Source organism: Leptonychotes weddellii, chromosome 6, assembly GCF_054177405.1.
Source record: "Leptonychotes weddellii isolate Sample4059 chromosome 6, ASM5417740v2, whole genome shotgun sequence".
NCBI lineage: Eukaryota > Metazoa > Chordata > Mammalia > Carnivora > Phocidae > Leptonychotes > Leptonychotes weddellii.
Window position 1 is genome coordinate 110,221,754 of NC_138374.1, and position 16,982 is coordinate 110,238,735.

Below are 16,982 nucleotides of genomic sequence, written 5' to 3' on the forward strand. Positions count from 1 at the left end.
TGAGTATATTAGTAATAGTGTGGGTTAGATTATGCTGCAGTAAGGAACAATACCAAAATCTCAGTTGCTTGGCACTAAAGTGTATTCTGTCTGGTCACCCGAAGTCCATTGTGGGCCTCGTGTGGCTCTCTAGGGTAGCTACCCTCTCTCCATGTGGCAACTTGGCATTTCAGGCAGCTTCAGTCTTGAGTTATCTTCATATCAACATAAGTTTTTGTGATCTTATGAGGGTAAGAGAACATGGCCAATCACTTACTGGCTCTGAATTAAACCCATTCTACTTCTTTGTAACACAGATTATGCCCATTCATGTTTTATTGTCCAAAACAAGTCTCACGACCTTACCTATCTCAAGGGGTAGCATAACTTCCATGTGTTAAGGAAGAGGAGAACCAGAAATAATAAATGTGAGCATTGTCCATGGCCATGAGATGAAGCAAAAATTACCTGATTTATTTTTTCTATTGTTTGTTTTGTATTTTTTCCCTACTTGTTTATTTTTGTGATATATTTGTTGCTGTTGCAACTAAAGCATAATTAACTCTCTCAATGGGAATGTGTGGTAGTGGTGAATGAAGAAGTAGCCGTAGATAGCCTTAGGGAATTTTAATCATCCTAAAAGGAAATTCTGAACAGAGATTATTATTAGGATTGGGATTAGGATTATTTTTCTTTTAGAGAAATTATTTTTAAAATCAGAATAATTCATGAGGTTTACCAGAGTATTGATCCCTAGTGATGTTTCTCTTGATCAGTAACTCTGTAGTTAATCCCTGCTGGATGTATTTGTGACAGGGACCTTATTTTGGTCAATTTAAAAAATTTATAATAACAACTATTACTTAATCAAGGTTCAAATACCAACTATGGGTTAAGTGCCATGTAGCACATGAACTGTTTTCTATTGTTATATCTCTAATTCAACATTAAGGTAGTTTGGTTACCTAGATTAGTGTCATATCAATTAATGAACAAGCCAGAATTCATTTAAATTACAAAAGACCACAGTTTATTCTTTTACTCTTCTTATGGTAAATGTATTGGCTTCTCCTACTTCCCTCCCCCTCTAAAAAACTCCCCAAAACATAACTCATCCCATCCCAAAATAATCCAGTAAGCTTTTAGGGGTCAAACATTTTTCAAACCATATATGCTTCTCTCTTTAGCCCCCCATTGCCTAGTGTAGTTCTTGGTACATAACTGGTTCTCAGCACATTGAATTGAATGTTCCACTCTCCCATGCAATGCATGAATCATTAACACATTTGTATTTGTTTTCTATTACTGTCCTAATAAACTACTATAAATTTAGTGGCTTAAACCCTTTTTTCCCATCTCTACAGCCAACAATGGTGGGTAGAATTCCTCTCACACTTCAAATCTCTCCTACCCCTTCCCTCTGATAATCTAGGATAATCTCTATTTTAAAACCCGTAATCTTACATCTGCAAAGTCACTTTCTCCAGGTAACATAGCATATACAGGTATGGCACCAGAGGGCAAAGGTTATGGGGGACAGAATTTTGCTTACCACTATTTAAGTAGACTTTATGGAGAGTTTGTTCTGTCCTCCTTTAAAGACTTCATAAGGTGAAGTTGTTTAAAAGTCAGGTTTAATGAAAGTTTGCATTAAACTAAGCACTTTCTTATTTGGACAGATACTTTGACATTAAAATTTCACATTTTTATTATAAACTTCATAGGTGTTTTATTGCATTGTGATATACATTTGCTTTTTAGGGAAGAATATACCATACTTGGCATAATACAAATTTTGCAGACAAGTTCTCTCTGTCGTTATTGTTAGTTTATTGGCACTTTTTTGTTTTGTTTTATGTGTGTGTGTGTGTGTGTGTGTGTGTTTTAACAGAAGTTTATTTAATTCTCAAGGGACTTCTCTCCTCAGTTCCAGTCCTGCTTCTTGAGTGGTTTACTCCTTCACGGACTAGAATATAGGAGATAAAAAGTAATCTTAACAGTACTTAATTAGAAAAGCTAATCTTCTATAAAATCTAAACACATTATATACTCCAAAGGTGTATATAAGTAATTGGGGGTAGTTAGCTGCTATTTAAGCAAATCTGTTTGCATCAGAGTTGCATTTATTATACACAATGAAGTGTTTCCTGTCTGACTGCTGGAAAGGAGAAAAATGAGAATAGTTAGATTAATAATGTTTCAATTTCCATTTTGTTTTCATAATGTCCCCCCGAAGAGGAAAGATGGAGAATTTTCTTTTTGCATGTACGTGTGTGACTTTAGCTATTACGTGTGTTTGTTGTACATCCTGAAAATGGCATAGATTAAAAAAAACCCAAAAAACAAAACTAGGACTCTCTGATACTGATCCTTGTGCTAGATAATATTTGAAACCCCTTGGGGGGAAATTGTTGTTTTTGTTGTTGTTATAAGATTGTTTGAACCCTCTTTACCTTCCACAATGAGACAAATGGTTCTCAGATTTTGTGATGCGTGGCCATCACTCAAACCAGATATCAGCATTTTCACACTGGAGTCTCTTGAGTGTACAATTCATGTTCCCCACACTATTTCCAAGTGTGATATAGCTTCTGATTTCAACTTGGGAAATTAGTGTTCCTGAACCAGGCATTAAAACAGTTTCATTTTTGGTGCCAAGTGCCACCTGTGGTCACATACTGGTTTTCCCCACACCTTTCCCTAGCACCTCTCTGTGGAGCTTTCTTTGGCTTATTCCCCGTCATAGTCCAAGGTGGGTTGGGGCCGGAAAGGCAGCATATGTTCAGTCAGTGCTATAGGCTACTTGCACTGATTTATTTTTAACTTTCAGCCCTTTCTAGACTTAAGTAATGGCTCCAGGAAGAAGCTATTATCTAATTTTAAACCGTGCACATTTAACCTCTCTGTCAACTGTAACGAGTATGTATTTAAAACAATCAGAGTAGCTGCAAAGAGCATAATTTCCACATGGAGCCCATTGAGCCCAGGCCCTTATTCCTGGCTTTTCATATGTACATCCTGACTTTTAGAAGATTTCTCTGTTTCTTAATTTGGAAGGATACAGAATTTTGTTATTGTTGTTGTTATTGTTTAGTTATATTTCACAGTAGAGAGTTTTAATGGAATAACCGTCTATTTAAATGCAAGGGACAGAACTACCTGGTTTGAATTCTAAGTCCACAATTTACCCATTTTGTGATCTCTGGCACATTAGCTGAACTCCCAAAGCCTCTTCTCTAAAACAAGGGAACAGTAGAGGGGCGCCTGGCTGGCTCAGTTGTTAAGCGTCTGCCTTCGGCTCAGGTCATGATCCCAGAGTCCTGGGATCGAGCCCCGCAAAGGGCTCCCTGCTCTGTGGGAAGCCTGCTTCTCCCTCTCCACTCCCCCTGCTTGTGTTCCCTCTCTCACTGTGTCTCGCTCTGTCAAATACATAAATAAAATCTTTAAAAAAAAAAAGATTTGGACACTAAAACAAGGTAACAGTAGTAACATCTCCTGAGGCTACATAGTAGTCCTCATTTCACTAGTGCATGAGCCCCATGAGGTCAGGACTTAATCTGTTTACTTCTATCTTCCCAGCACCTAGAACAGTGTGTGCCCTGTAGTAGGGACCCGCTAAACATTTGTTAAAAGTTCAGCCAGATAATATATGCAATGCATTTAACACAGTGCCTAGAGCCGACTAACAATAACAATACAATTTCCTGGGTTTTTCTCCCTCCGCATTATTAAAGCTCTTAAATGTCATCAGGTACATTTAAAATATGACAAATTTTATTTTAGAATTGTCTTTTGCAGAAAAAATATTAGTCTACCGCTCAGCCATTCTGTATTAACCTCCTTAAAATTAAATACATTGGGCTTCTCTCTTTGAAGTCTGCCAACATAATTTCTGGACTGAAGAGTGTGAAGGAGAGAATGAAAATTAATTCTTATTCCCCGAAGTTGTGTGTATCTGTATTTTTTTTTTTAAATCAAACTGAGGTATAAGGTGACTCATGTCCTTTTAAAGTTCCCAACAAGGCAGGTTCAAAGCTTCTTTTCTGCAGTTTGCTTTAATTCTAAGAGAGAAAAAGCAACATTTCTAAACTGAATTTGCTTGTTTGTACTCTCTGGCTTAAAACACTTCACTCAGCTGTCTTATGTAATAGTTTTAAAAAGGAATATATTACTTCTTTCCATATGGATTTTTGTAGGGTTTTTATGAGTGCTGCAGAATTTAGAGCAAAATGATGTCAGAAATCATCTCTTTCTCATCCCTGCATCTTAGAGGTGAGGAAAGTGAACAAAAAGAGAAGTTAAGTGGTCTTAGTTAGTGAGGTAAGTTGTGAAACAGAGTGTTTGACCTTTGACTGGTTTTGCTCTGCCTTCCTTGTTTAAAACAAAATGAAACAAAAAAAACCAGTAACCCACTCTAACCATATAAACAGATGCCTCGGTAGTGCTATTGTTTTTCTCAATTCAAGTCTTTGCAGAAATTGTGCTACTGAATGTTGAAAAAAGTCTGCATATGACTTGTTCTGATAAAAGGGAAGTTATTAATTAATTTAGTCATATATTCCTTAATAGCATGTTAGCAGAATTTTTTGACTCTCTTAAACATAATGTAGAACTTCTGAAAATCAATCTTCTTTTTGTTCAGGATAAATTTTAGAATGTATTTGTTGTTAATAGAGTATACACAGTGTAAAACTTTTCTCATATAGCTAGAATAAGTCGATTAATGCAATTAAAATTTGTTTATATTTGAATGATTGTCAGTAAATTTTAAAGAAAGGTCAGATAGCATTTTCAGTTGTTAGCAGTTTTCCCCTGATATCATTCTTTCTCTGTTTTTTTATGATGTTATCATCCATTTCTTACTCACTTTCATGCATATCAGGAGGTTAAAATGGCATAAATATCTGCTATAGTAAAATACATTCCCATTTTAGCTACAGCCATAAATTCTCGAAAGATTAGTGAAATTACACAACCTGCCGTCTCCATGTCCCTCAGTACATAGTAATTTGCATGATTGTTTTAATGTCTAATCATATCACTCTACAACTCTCCCTTGTACAGCTGTTAAAAGAAGTCACAACATTCTTGAGGCAGTAGTAATAATAGACACAGCTGTCATGGGTTTAAAAAAAAAAACTTTTAGGAAATAATAAATAATGGAAATAATAATATCCATTAAGTTTGAAATGTGGCAGACCTATCACTGCATTTAAATGTATTTCAGATTTTCCTGAGCAATTTAAACTTTTCGACCTCTCTACTAGGTAGAGAGGAAGGACGAGCCCATTTATGTGATGGGGCTCAACCTCTCTGCTCTGTGTCAGTCAGCCGAAGAGCCCATGTCCACAGCGGAGGCGCACTTTAGGGATCATGTAAGAGGGAGCAAGTGGAAACTCCCTCTTACGCCATGCTCAGCAGTTAATTATGCATCGATCCAATTAATAATTGTAGTGCAGGATACAAACTTTCTCCTTTTCCTACATAATGACTCTTTTGGAAATGTGTCAGTCAAAAAGGTGAGTAGCATCCTTAGATTTATATTTTAATATACATTCAAGATTTGTATAATTTAAATATTAAAATAAAATATGCATATTTAGCATAAGGAAGTTTGTTATTTATAATATGAAGAAGAATCAGTGTCTGAGTTTACAGTAGCAGCGTTAACCCCTCTTTGTAATGACCTCTAGCAGCTCACTAGAAAAGGCTTTTCTTCACATTAAAATTTTTTACGTTATAAGTTTAGCTTAGTGGAATTTCTGATCATTCTTTTCCTCTGCTTCCTTCAGTTGCGGGTCATCCATGAGTTCAGTTGTGTTGCAGTTAAGGTGTTATGCTGGGGCTAATCTCTGTAAAATGCTAGCATTTGTTCTTCTTTTTCCCTATCATCAATCTTTCACACTCATATCAAACCCCTAATGTATCAGCAGGTTTCCCAGAGCTACTGGTTAAAATTACCTTTGCTTTTGGTAAACTCTGAACCTTCAAGCCTCAGTGTTTTCAGTTGCCCCCTGTGGATTCCGTGAAGCCTCTCTCTGCACATTCCTCACTGCCAGTCACTTGCTTTATGTCCTGAAACCAAGAGCCTGTGCAGAGCCCCCTGACTATTCCAGCTGTACCCACCACCCTTCCTTAAATGGAGAAAGGGTGTAAATACCTCCAGTAATCGGTGTCGTGTACGCAAACTACAAGGGAAGTGGTTGGAACTCCCAAAGCTAGAGAGCTTGTGTTTATTTTACCAAGTAACAGTTCAGATTGTTTAAAATCCTAGCTATTTCTGAAAGTTTCTTGGCTTTTCTGACCCTGACAGGGAATGGCAGATTTACCCGTCTTCAAAGTAAATGCTACACCGAAATAATTTGTTTCTTAAGGTTTGTCTTACTAATTGCCTACGTGAATAGTTCATATTTTATTTAAATTTATTTTATCCTCCTGTGTGCCTGTTCTTTCTTCACTTCTTCACTTCCATAAATACTTCTCTTTTGTACATTCTGACTAGGACTGTCCCCGTTATTAGTAAAAGTGGATCCCAGTATAGATGGGATATCTTGTGAATACACGGTTCGTGATGTTTTCACCTTCAGCACAGTCTAGCTGTCATACACAACTATTAGGTTACAACCTTATTCTTTTGGAAAACTGAGTCCTGCCGTTGAGGATAATGCTTTGATTATTGGTGTGACTCTTCCTGTTCGCAGTTCAGTACTGAGAGTTACAGTCTCATTAAGATTTACACTAAATATCTGGGGAGTTCTTGAAAATTAATAGAAAAAGGAGAACGCCCTTCTCTCTGTGAGTAGCAGCATAGTCTTGGTAGGTTTTGCCTCAGGCAAGTAAAATTCCAAAATATTGTTCTCAAACTTTGTCTATTTGGCAAAAAGTCTTAGGCTAATAATGGTGGTGAAGTAGCCATCTAAATTTGAAATTTTAAGATATTCACTTTGAAAGCCACTTAAGTGTTTTTACCCTTCAAAATATAACATACATGCTTTGCCTATTTTAAAATATTTAATAAATATTAATTTATTACATTATCATTTATTATGTTAGCTTTTTCTAAAATGGCCATAAAAAAGGGAAACAAGTATAAGCACATCAAAAGAAACAAAAATAAAAATTATCTAGAGTATCTTGTCTTTAAAAGAGTCTCAGTAGTATTACTCAGACATTTTTCCAGAATGTCACTGACCTTTAACATATGTTATTATATAACCCTTTGATGTACAAAACTCTGTTGTATTCTTTCTAAAATGGTAGTAAGTAGGATATGGAAGGTTAATGATTATATCACTCTTAATTTTAAGAGCTACGACTGTGTTCTAAGGAATGCTTCTGTTAAAGCTAATGAGCATGGTTTATTTATACACACTACCGAATTGTTATAAATTAATGTTTATATTTAAGTAAATGATTATATGATCATGCTTAATTGCTTGGGATATGCAAGTCATATTTTTTCAAATAAAGAAATGAAGCCAATGTGAACCACTTAAGTAGATTTTCATGTTAGAATTCCTTGTTTTTCCTTTAGTTAAGCTCCCGAGATTCTCCCTGAATCGATCAAAAGTTTAACTCACCACAAACTCACCACACCCTTTTTAATATAGGATGGATGTCGATGTGCTGCTTAAGGGTCAGGGAATAGAAGAAATGAAATAGTTTTAAGTATTCACAAAAACAATTTCCTGATTCTAATGAATGATTTTGGTGACATATTTTAATCTAGAATATTGTGTGTAAAATTTCTTACCACAGCTGCATCTTCATTTTTATACTCCTCTTGTTTTGTTTGGTTTGTTTTTTGCAGTGGGTACACCTTATTACATGTCTCCAGAGAGAATACATGAAAATGGATACAACTTCAAATCTGACATCTGGTCTCTTGGTTGTCTACTATATGAGGTAGGTAATGTTGATAAAGTCCACATATTGATGTATTTTTAGTTACTGTAATATATTTCCTCTGTCCTTATAGTATACACTTATTTTTTTCTGGATGGTGTTTAAGAATTAGCTTTTTAATTAGGAAGGGTTAATTTCTTGACTTAGTAACTGCTTTTGTAATGGTAACTATACATTCCTGCATATTTACTTCTTCTAAATATTTTTAAATTGTTTCCTTTTAGTGAGAATTTTATTTTTAAAAATGTTTTTAATATTAATATGATGTTATCCTGCATATCTTATTTATAAAAATGTACATTTGAACATTTGTAAAATAACTTGCTTATCCATGCATAGCAGGAGAGGTATAATGGAATGGATTTAAAACATGAAAGCATGGTAAATATCTTTTTCAATATTTCTTTTGCTCTTACATAGAGTAATTTAGCTTTAAGGATAGTAGGTAAATAGATAATTTTTCTAGGTTACCACTTAATTTCACTTCCATGAGTAACAGTTGTATTGGTAAAGCTTAGTGAAATTCTCTCTCTCCTGTTTTATGGTGATAATTTATCAAAGGAAAATGGAATCATCTAGGTATATCCTCTAACAAATATTTCAGTGCGGTAATTTGGATGGGTAGAAAAAAAGGCATATTATATAAAAGCACATTTTACATCCATGTTATAGAGTAATGGTATCAAAAAGCACACACAACTAGTGACTTATGTAAATTTATTTTTTAATCCAATGGTAATTTTCCTGGTGATACAGGCTTTAAGTCAGAGCTGCTAATTAAAGGTTAGTCTACATCTAAGTAACTATAAAATAAAATGAAGGAAAATAATACATGGAATCATTTTCATGTTTTAATGTATACAAAAGAAATCTAAAGTGGATAGATAGAAACCAATGTATTTCTTAACTCTCTATTTTGTGTTTCCTGTCCTCCTGACTTAAATGAAATATATCATGAGATCAGCTATTTTAATTCCCCAACCATTACTTGGAAGTAGAGCATTAGAAGGGTTTTTTTTTTTTTAATGTGTATCATGATCTTTAATTATTATATTATGGTTTACAGATTTCCTTAATTTAAGGAACCTGAGATTATTTATTTTGTTCTTGCTAGTAAAGTCACTAATGGCCACTTTAAAAGAACAGATTTTTAAATGTTCTTAAATAACACCTGTAGGATAATTTTTATGAATTAGTGATATGACAAAACATGTTTTTAGGTATGCACATGAGATTAAAAGAGATTATGCTCCCTATATTACATTCTGTTACTAATTTGATACAATGCTGAAAAGAATTGATTTGATTATATTAAATTACTATAATGTTTAAAAGTCCCTTTGTACATTTTTAAATATTTCATATTTATTTAGGTAACATTAGGTTCCTCAGGCCATAGTCTAATATTATCAAAGTGGCATTTTCCTTTAAACACCTGAAAGTAAACAGCAAATTGATTTGCACTAACAAGATGAAATTTAGCAATGAAAAAGAAAAAGTTCAGTTAAGGTAATAAATGTTTTTTGAGAAGTTTGCAAATTCTTTTAGGGCTACTGGATTCTTATGTCTAAACTGAAATAATTCTTCACATTCTGGATTTGCCTTTGAGAGGCAGTGTCCCATTTTTATGTGTATTTAAAATGATCACCAAAATAGAAATTATTTCCTTGGACACTCCTACATCCATGAGTTTTATGTGTTATGGATGATTTTGAGTTAAAGTATTTATCATGATAACATTAGTTTTCATCTCAGTGAATTTTCTCAGTTCCTCTATGCAAGTCATGTGGAAGAACTAAAATTTTTCGAAAGATTTAATTTGTCTTTATGTTCTATCTCCTTCCAGTTATGTTTCAATATAGTGCTAATAGAAATACCCAGCAACTTAGCCTTAAAAAATTGGCCACAACCTCTCGTGGACATTTTATATTATATCCCTCCAAGAATTTACTATTAACAATGAAGGAGTAGGAAGCTTTTTTGAAAATGTATTTTAAACTCAGAAAATTAGACTTTCAAATATTCCTGAAACCTCAAAAAAAAAAAAAAACTAGCAGTACAGTTTTAATTGATATGCAACAAAGTAGACTTTACTAATTAAAATCAAGATGCTGTGCTTTTGCTACACGGACCTTTACATGGAAAAGTAGGTTTTACACATTTCCTTTATTGTTCAGCGCAGCAATTGCATCCTTACAGGGTTGTAGGTTGGTGGCTTACAGTTCAAAAAAAAAGAGAGCTGCCACCAGCCCCGAAGACAGACAGTGGGCTTTCGTCCCTCCGACACCCCCAGAATACTAATCAGGAAAGTCAGACCCTGGAGGTCAGGGAGCAAGTCAATCATTCTAGTGATCGTCTCAGTGTGGAGGATCAAATTAGCCTGAAAAATTCAGCTGCTGGGAGGAGAGGGCGAGCAGCTGTCAGGGGCAGCATCGAGATGCACTAATGAACCAGATGAATAGTGCAAAAGCTTGAAAATAAAAACAGGACAGTTGACATTTTTCATCTGTCAAAGCAGGAGATGCATGAAAATATACTATTCCTGTTTTAACTCCTTAGGGGACATTCAGATTTTTTTTTTTTTTTAACACTCTGCAGTATTGAGACAAAAGTACTATAATGAACTCCTAGCATATGATAATGAATATATGTACATTTACGTAGGGTTTTTGCAAATATGGAAAGACTATAGTTTATATATACAGTGTATTTTTTAAAGTGGCCTTTATAATATTCTGTCATAAAGTGTACTTGCATTTTAAACAAAACAAAACAAAAATGTTTTATTACTGATAGCTCCTCTTCTAGAAATTTCCTCTCGGATGGAGGGTTTTACATGTTTAGGGCCATTTATATTGTTTTTACTTTTCTCTCCTCATGTGGAACAGCCATTCCTGAGGTTGTTTCATATAGGTTTATATAGGTTTCATATAAAATGTAGGCTAAATAAAACTATGCCAAGCTACTTCGCAGGTTTGATTTCCAATGCCGTCCCCTCCTCGTTTAAGGCTCTGAAGGAGTTAAAGCTCTGTCTGGAGCACCAGAAGACAGATGAGAGCCATTTTCAGCTTGTCCTGTCCCCACTGACGCTCACTGAGTAGCACAGCATGGACTAGCGTGTTTCACACACACTCTGCCTGTCTGGGGAATGTACACATTGTCCTTCCAAAATCAAACTTATTAGCACATGTAGAAAAGGGTGACTGACTTTGGGGCAGCCTCGCACTCCGTGTTGTATTCTTGCCGCTGCGGTTCAAAGATTTAGAAGGTTTTGAACAGGATGCGAACATTTTAAATTGAATTTTTTAGTTTGTAACCCTGCTTACCACAGTACTTGCTTGCACTTTAAATGTCAAGTTAGAACCTTGTCTTAAAATAAATTTAAATTCAATAATGTCTTTTTTAAAGTTGATCATTCTTTGAGTCTTTTTTTTTTTCTGCATAGAAATCTCATTCGGATGCCTTGAAATAGCGGCTATGACTCAGAGAGCTTTTGAACATATTCAGTGTTTTTGAGGCATTATCAAAAGAAAAGAAGTTCTAGTTCATTGTAAACCACTTGAGGGTCAGTTATAACATTCCGACTGAGAAGACTTTTTTAATCTCAAAATAACCCTTCCCTACAGAAACGGTCATGTTGTATAAAACGCTATACATTCTACTCCCTAAACCATGGCTTAGATTATAATTCATTTTCAATTTCTGTTTCATTTTAGTGATATTTTGACCATTGCATGGTTGATGTATACCAGCGATGTCTGTTTAGTCATGAGATATATTACTTGTTTTTATGGCATTATATTCACAAAGAGTTTTACGTCACTCTGTGTTCTTTTTCTTAATGTTACTTTATGTCATATACATATACATATATATATATGTATATGTAAATATGTGCTAACCATTTCTCCCTTTTAGGGAATTTTAAATACTGAAAAAAAACCCCAAAAATTGAAGTAAGATTTTTAGAACTTACTGAATAATTCTCAGAAAGGAATACTCATAACAATCAAAATGCCCAGATAACTTTATTTAAAGTATTTGTAATTATTTTCTACCCGAGTGTAATATACTTGATGAAATCACCTTTAAAAGTTACCATGTAACTATATCAGTTTCATTGGGAGCATTTTACAGATGGCTGCGTTACAGAGTCCTTTCTATGGTGACAAAATGAATTTGTACTCGCTGTGTAAGAAGATAGAACAGTGTGACTACCCACCTCTTCCTTCAGATCACTATTCAGAGGAAGTAAGTCATTTTTCAGTCCATGCGTTTGTCTGTTGTTCATTTTGCTAACGTTTGCATTTTATTAAGAATTTTTTTTTTCTATCCAGAAGCACAAATGATGGGTATGGTGGCAGAAATAGCACTTTTCATTCTGTTTCCCTTCTCTTGGAGACTTACTGTTTAAAGAGTTGACTCTGCAGTTCCTAATGTGGAGCGGAGCACAGCACAGCATGTGGTGTGAAATTGGTCACTTCCTAGGTGTGAGGAGGAGGAGAGCTGACTTTGCAGCCTCCTGAACACGGCAAAGGGCAAAATTGATGCTCAGACCCCAGCTCGAGTTGACCAGCATGTCTTGGTGCCCTTCTTAATAAGGCCACTCCTCATTCTCCCAGCCTCAGAACAACCATTATAACTTTCTGCTTTGCAGAACGTCCCTCTCATCCGTGTTTTCCAAAGTGTGAAACTTCCATCTCTTAGCTGTGTGTCTCTCAACCTCGTTCTTTCAGCTTTATCCTCCCTCCCTTGACCACGCCTGCCCCGTCACCACCTCACTGTTGTAATCCGACTCCTGTGGGAAATGTTTTGAGGTTATCATTAGCAGACATGTTAAAACATATATTGGATGGGATTGAAAATTTTAGAAGACTCTCCTGTATTAAAATCTGAGTCTGAATCCTTGCTTGCTTTGGTAACCCATTGAAATGAGTTGTTTTGGCTCTACCCAACATACGGTTTTTTATTGAACAAAACATCTCTCATTTTAGCCCAGTATTTAATTTTGCCAGTATTAAGGTGGAGGTAGGCAGAACAACAGCAGTATCTTGGGTTAACTAAATGTGTTCACATAACTCTTTTTGGAAAGCTTACTGGGGAATCTACCCAGAGAAAACACTGTCTCGAGTTAGGACATCTCACCCTCTCACGAGCAACAGATTTTTTGCCCAAGGGAGATGGCAAGGAGCAAAGGAAAAATATAAAACAATTATAACATTCAGTTATTAGGTAGTCTTGTCACTCTTTCTATCTTGAAATGAATAGCAATCGGTTTGAGTCTTCTATAAGGAAAATTGAGTCTGTAACTTGAATAATAAATATCTCTAAAGAATTTTTACCATATGTAGAGCACTTGAGGCCCTAGAATGTTATAAGTACCTTTTTCTCCTGTGGTTTTGATACTAATAATCAGTGGTGCCTGGGTTTTTGTTGTTGTTGTTGTTGTTTGTTTCATAGCCTTTGTATTCAGGTAATTAAAATAAACTCTCATAAGGCAGTGACGATAATTTAGAAGTATTATCTTTATTTGATGTTAATGCTATTATGTTAGCCATTTTTAATTACTATTTTGGGTATAGAATATAAATATGGCATTTCACAAAACCAACTTCAGAACTCCAGGCCTGGAAATACAGTAGGGTGTGAACAATAATGCAAAATGATGGCAAGAATGTCAGGGGCCGCTCTTTGTTGTGTCATTCATGCTGTCTTCTTTTTTCCATGAAGCGCATGAATATTTCACATATCTGCATCCTCATCCCCTATTCTTCTTGACTAATTTTCAGACTGTCTGAATTTGCATTTCACATGGTAGCTGATTAGGAGATGCCGAGTGCAGCAGCGAAGCCTCAGCAGGCGGTTACCATGGTGACCTTCAGCAGGATTTTAATGATGATACCAGTAGTGGTTCGTTGAAGTCGGCCTGCCTGCAGGGCTACTTCACTGCAGCTAAGTGTGAAGTTGGATATGCGGATTCGCAGCCAAGGGGCAAATATCAAAGTCTGGCCCAGATAGAAGGTCTTAGAGTTGGGAGAGGAAAGTAAGATTCCACTTTTTACTTCACTCTATACAGTTACCAGTTTCGAAAACAGATACAAAGCAAAACGTGTTCTGTGGCGTACTCTCCAAAAAAGACAGGATTTTTACCAATATGAGGAGCAGCTCCTCATATTGGTAAAAATCTGTCCTTGTGCTGTGGGGAAATCGAAGGCTATACAACTAGGTAAACATGGAAACTAAATCTTATGAAAGAAACGAGGTATGAAAAATACAGACTAATGTAACTTTAATCTGTTCAGTTATGTAGAAAAGTTCTCAGAACAAGAGCTTTGAAATGCAGATGTGCTAATAAATATTTTCTCTCCTTAAGCAGGAACTCTGTTTGTAAAATAATTATTCAGAATTTATGGAAGCAAAAACCTGAACAGATTTGATGCTGCCATACTTTAAGGATATCTTAAATATTTCCTTACATAGTAAGCTTTTTCAGTCTTTTCAAAGTTCAAATTGCCATTTGATTTTTTAGCATGGCAGAAGACAGGAAACAATGAAAAGTGAAGTATAAAGTTTTTAAATAGCAAACTTTCACTAAGTGTCGATTTCACAGCAAAAATGGTAGCAATCTCTGTAACTGTTTGAAGAATGAAAAAATTTAAGCAAATTAATGTTCCACTAAATATCTATTTGAAAGCTTATCAAATTGAGTTAGCTACTGCTAAATTTTTAAGGCTGCTGCCCAAAGAGGTTTGGAAGGGAACATTTCATGAACATAGTGGCTATGCCCCCAACCAGCCTTGATCAATAGGAATAAGGAACTCTATAAGATTTATTTCTAGGTATAGTCATTCCAGTTAGAAGAACTCAGAGTTTAAAAGCTTGGGAGTTTTTTTTATTTCTTATATCCTAAAAAACATAGATACACTTAAGCATTACAGACCAAAAATGAGAAATAGTGTCCTTTGGAGAAATAACCCTGTATGTCAAATCTTTCCTTTTGAATTATGCTATTATTGTTATTATGTACAAATGATTAGGATTCTAGATTGAAATATATCAGCTGTACAGGAATGATACTAAGATACGTATATTTTGTAGTTTAGTAAAATATTTTTGTTTATGACAGTATCTTTGGGTGTTCAGTATTCTTTCTTTTTCCAGTAATGATGTCCTCCATATATCAGTGGGGAACTACTGTACTTAACCCTAAATATCTTGAGTTGAAAAGATAGGTATTTTTCCTTAGATATCTCTTAAGTTTAATTAAAATTGGTATCATTAGTGATTGTGAAATTAACATCTGTGAAGCCGACATTTATTGAACATTTACTATGTACAAGGAATTATGACTCAAAAGGCCCCTTGTAATCTGATCCAAGCTTATCTCTCCAGACTTATGGATCTCAGGAGACCCTCTTCTTTCCCTCATTCTACCAGTATACGTTCTACTAAAATTTCCGTGAATTTCTGTGATTTTATGGATGCTGTTTCCTCTCTCTGAAACATCCCTTCCCCTGTTCTTTACCAGGCAAACTTCTCTCTTCGAAGAAAAGCTTGGGCATCATCTTCTGCATGAAGTTATCCTGCTCCCCCTTTCTTCTCTCCCCATATCCCCCCGACCCCACACCTTGGCAGTACACTGCATGGCACTTGTTTCTTTACACACACACACACACACACACACACACACACACACACCCCACACACACACCTCTCTCACCCCTGTCTAGCTCCTGCCCCTGAGGAACAGTAACTGCTTTTTATCTGTGTATCTCTAGGGCCTGGCATATTAAAAAAGTTCAGTGATTGATTGAGGGAATGAGGAAGTGAAAGAGTGAGATTAAAGTAATAAATGAAAAAAACAAATAAATGCACCAATTATTTGGCAATTGAATGAATGAGGGAAACTTCTCCAAAGAACTCTCCATTCAGGAAAGGTAGAAAATTACCCAAAAAGGCAGAAGCTATGATAATTTTATTTTAATGATATTACCCACTATATGACTTTCCATTCTGATCAGCAAGCCGTGTCATTTCCGGAATGCCCAGGGTCCATTTACTGGAAAATAAGACAAACAGATTTTTTCCTTCAGTTTCAGTATTTAATTTCCTTGAGAGTCACAGGAGTAGTCATCAAAAGTATGCATTTTCAGGGCGCCTGGGTGGCTCAGTTAAGCGTCTGCCTTCGGCTCAGGTCATGATCCCGGGGTCCTGGGATCGAGCCCTGCATCGGGCTCCCTGCTCATTGAGGAGCCTCCTTCTCCCTCTCTCTCTGCCTGCCGCCCTCCCCCCGCTTGTGCTCTCTCTCTCTGTCAAATAAATAAAATCTTTTAAAAAAAAAAGTATGCATTTTCACTGTTGTTCACTAAATTATCTCATGACTCTTAAGTTGAAAAAAAAACCCAGTATATAGTTATATTGACAATTATTTAGAAAGTACAGAATGCAACTTTATACTGGGTCTTTTTTAGTCAACATATTTTTTGAAAATCTGAGCATTAACATCCTGCAGAATATAGATTCTCTTTCAGTACTTTTTATTTATTGTAAAAAATTCCTAATTTAAATAGAGAAGACATGAGAAAGATTGAGCAGAACTGTACCTTGGTGGTTGTTTTTGGCAGATTTGTCTTCATTTTAGATTTGAACAGAGAAGTTTGAATGGAAACTGAAAAGTTGAGTCAAGGGTTTGTAGATGGAAGTGAAAAATGGAAATAAGTAGGGGAGAATAGGGTGATCTTGGTTTGAGAAAATAAGGAGAAATTAAACTGAGGATTTGAAAAAACAATGATTTGTGTGAAAAAGAAATTCAGCACCTATAGCGCATTAGTGAGAGGGTTAAAAGCTCTTCAATGAAGTCAGCTTTATTATAGCAGTGCTTGTTGATCTGAACTGGTTGCCATAGCAGATACTTACCTGTTTAGGGGTCATTTTAAGTTCATTGTAAATAAGAAAAACTTTTGTAGGACACAATATCTGTGGATGTCTTCTAATTATATTTTTGAGAACTTGCTAATTCAGTAGGTCATCTTCATTTTATTTCTGGAGAAACCAAAATGTAATTTGGGAAATAGAATTATTGTGCCAGTAATCAATTT

General features: G+C 35.4%; 1 protein-coding gene across 4 annotated transcripts in view; it reads left to right on the forward strand.

The window, feature by feature from the left end:
* NEK7 (NIMA related kinase 7) overlaps window positions 1–16,982 on the forward strand; it is a 122,472-nt gene that overhangs the window by 91,598 nt on the left and 13,892 nt on the right. For 2 of the 4 annotated variants that reach the window (XM_081824951.1, XM_081824953.1), the window contains 2 exons: window positions 7,790–7,884; window positions 11,980–12,135. In XM_081824951.1, the coding sequence (XP_081681077.1) occupies window positions 7,790–7,884; window positions 11,980–12,135 (251 nt within the window). The remainder of the gene's footprint in view (window positions 1–7,789; window positions 7,885–11,979; window positions 12,136–16,982) is intronic. The other 2 variants (XM_081824950.1, XM_081824952.1) reach the window with 2 other exon arrangements.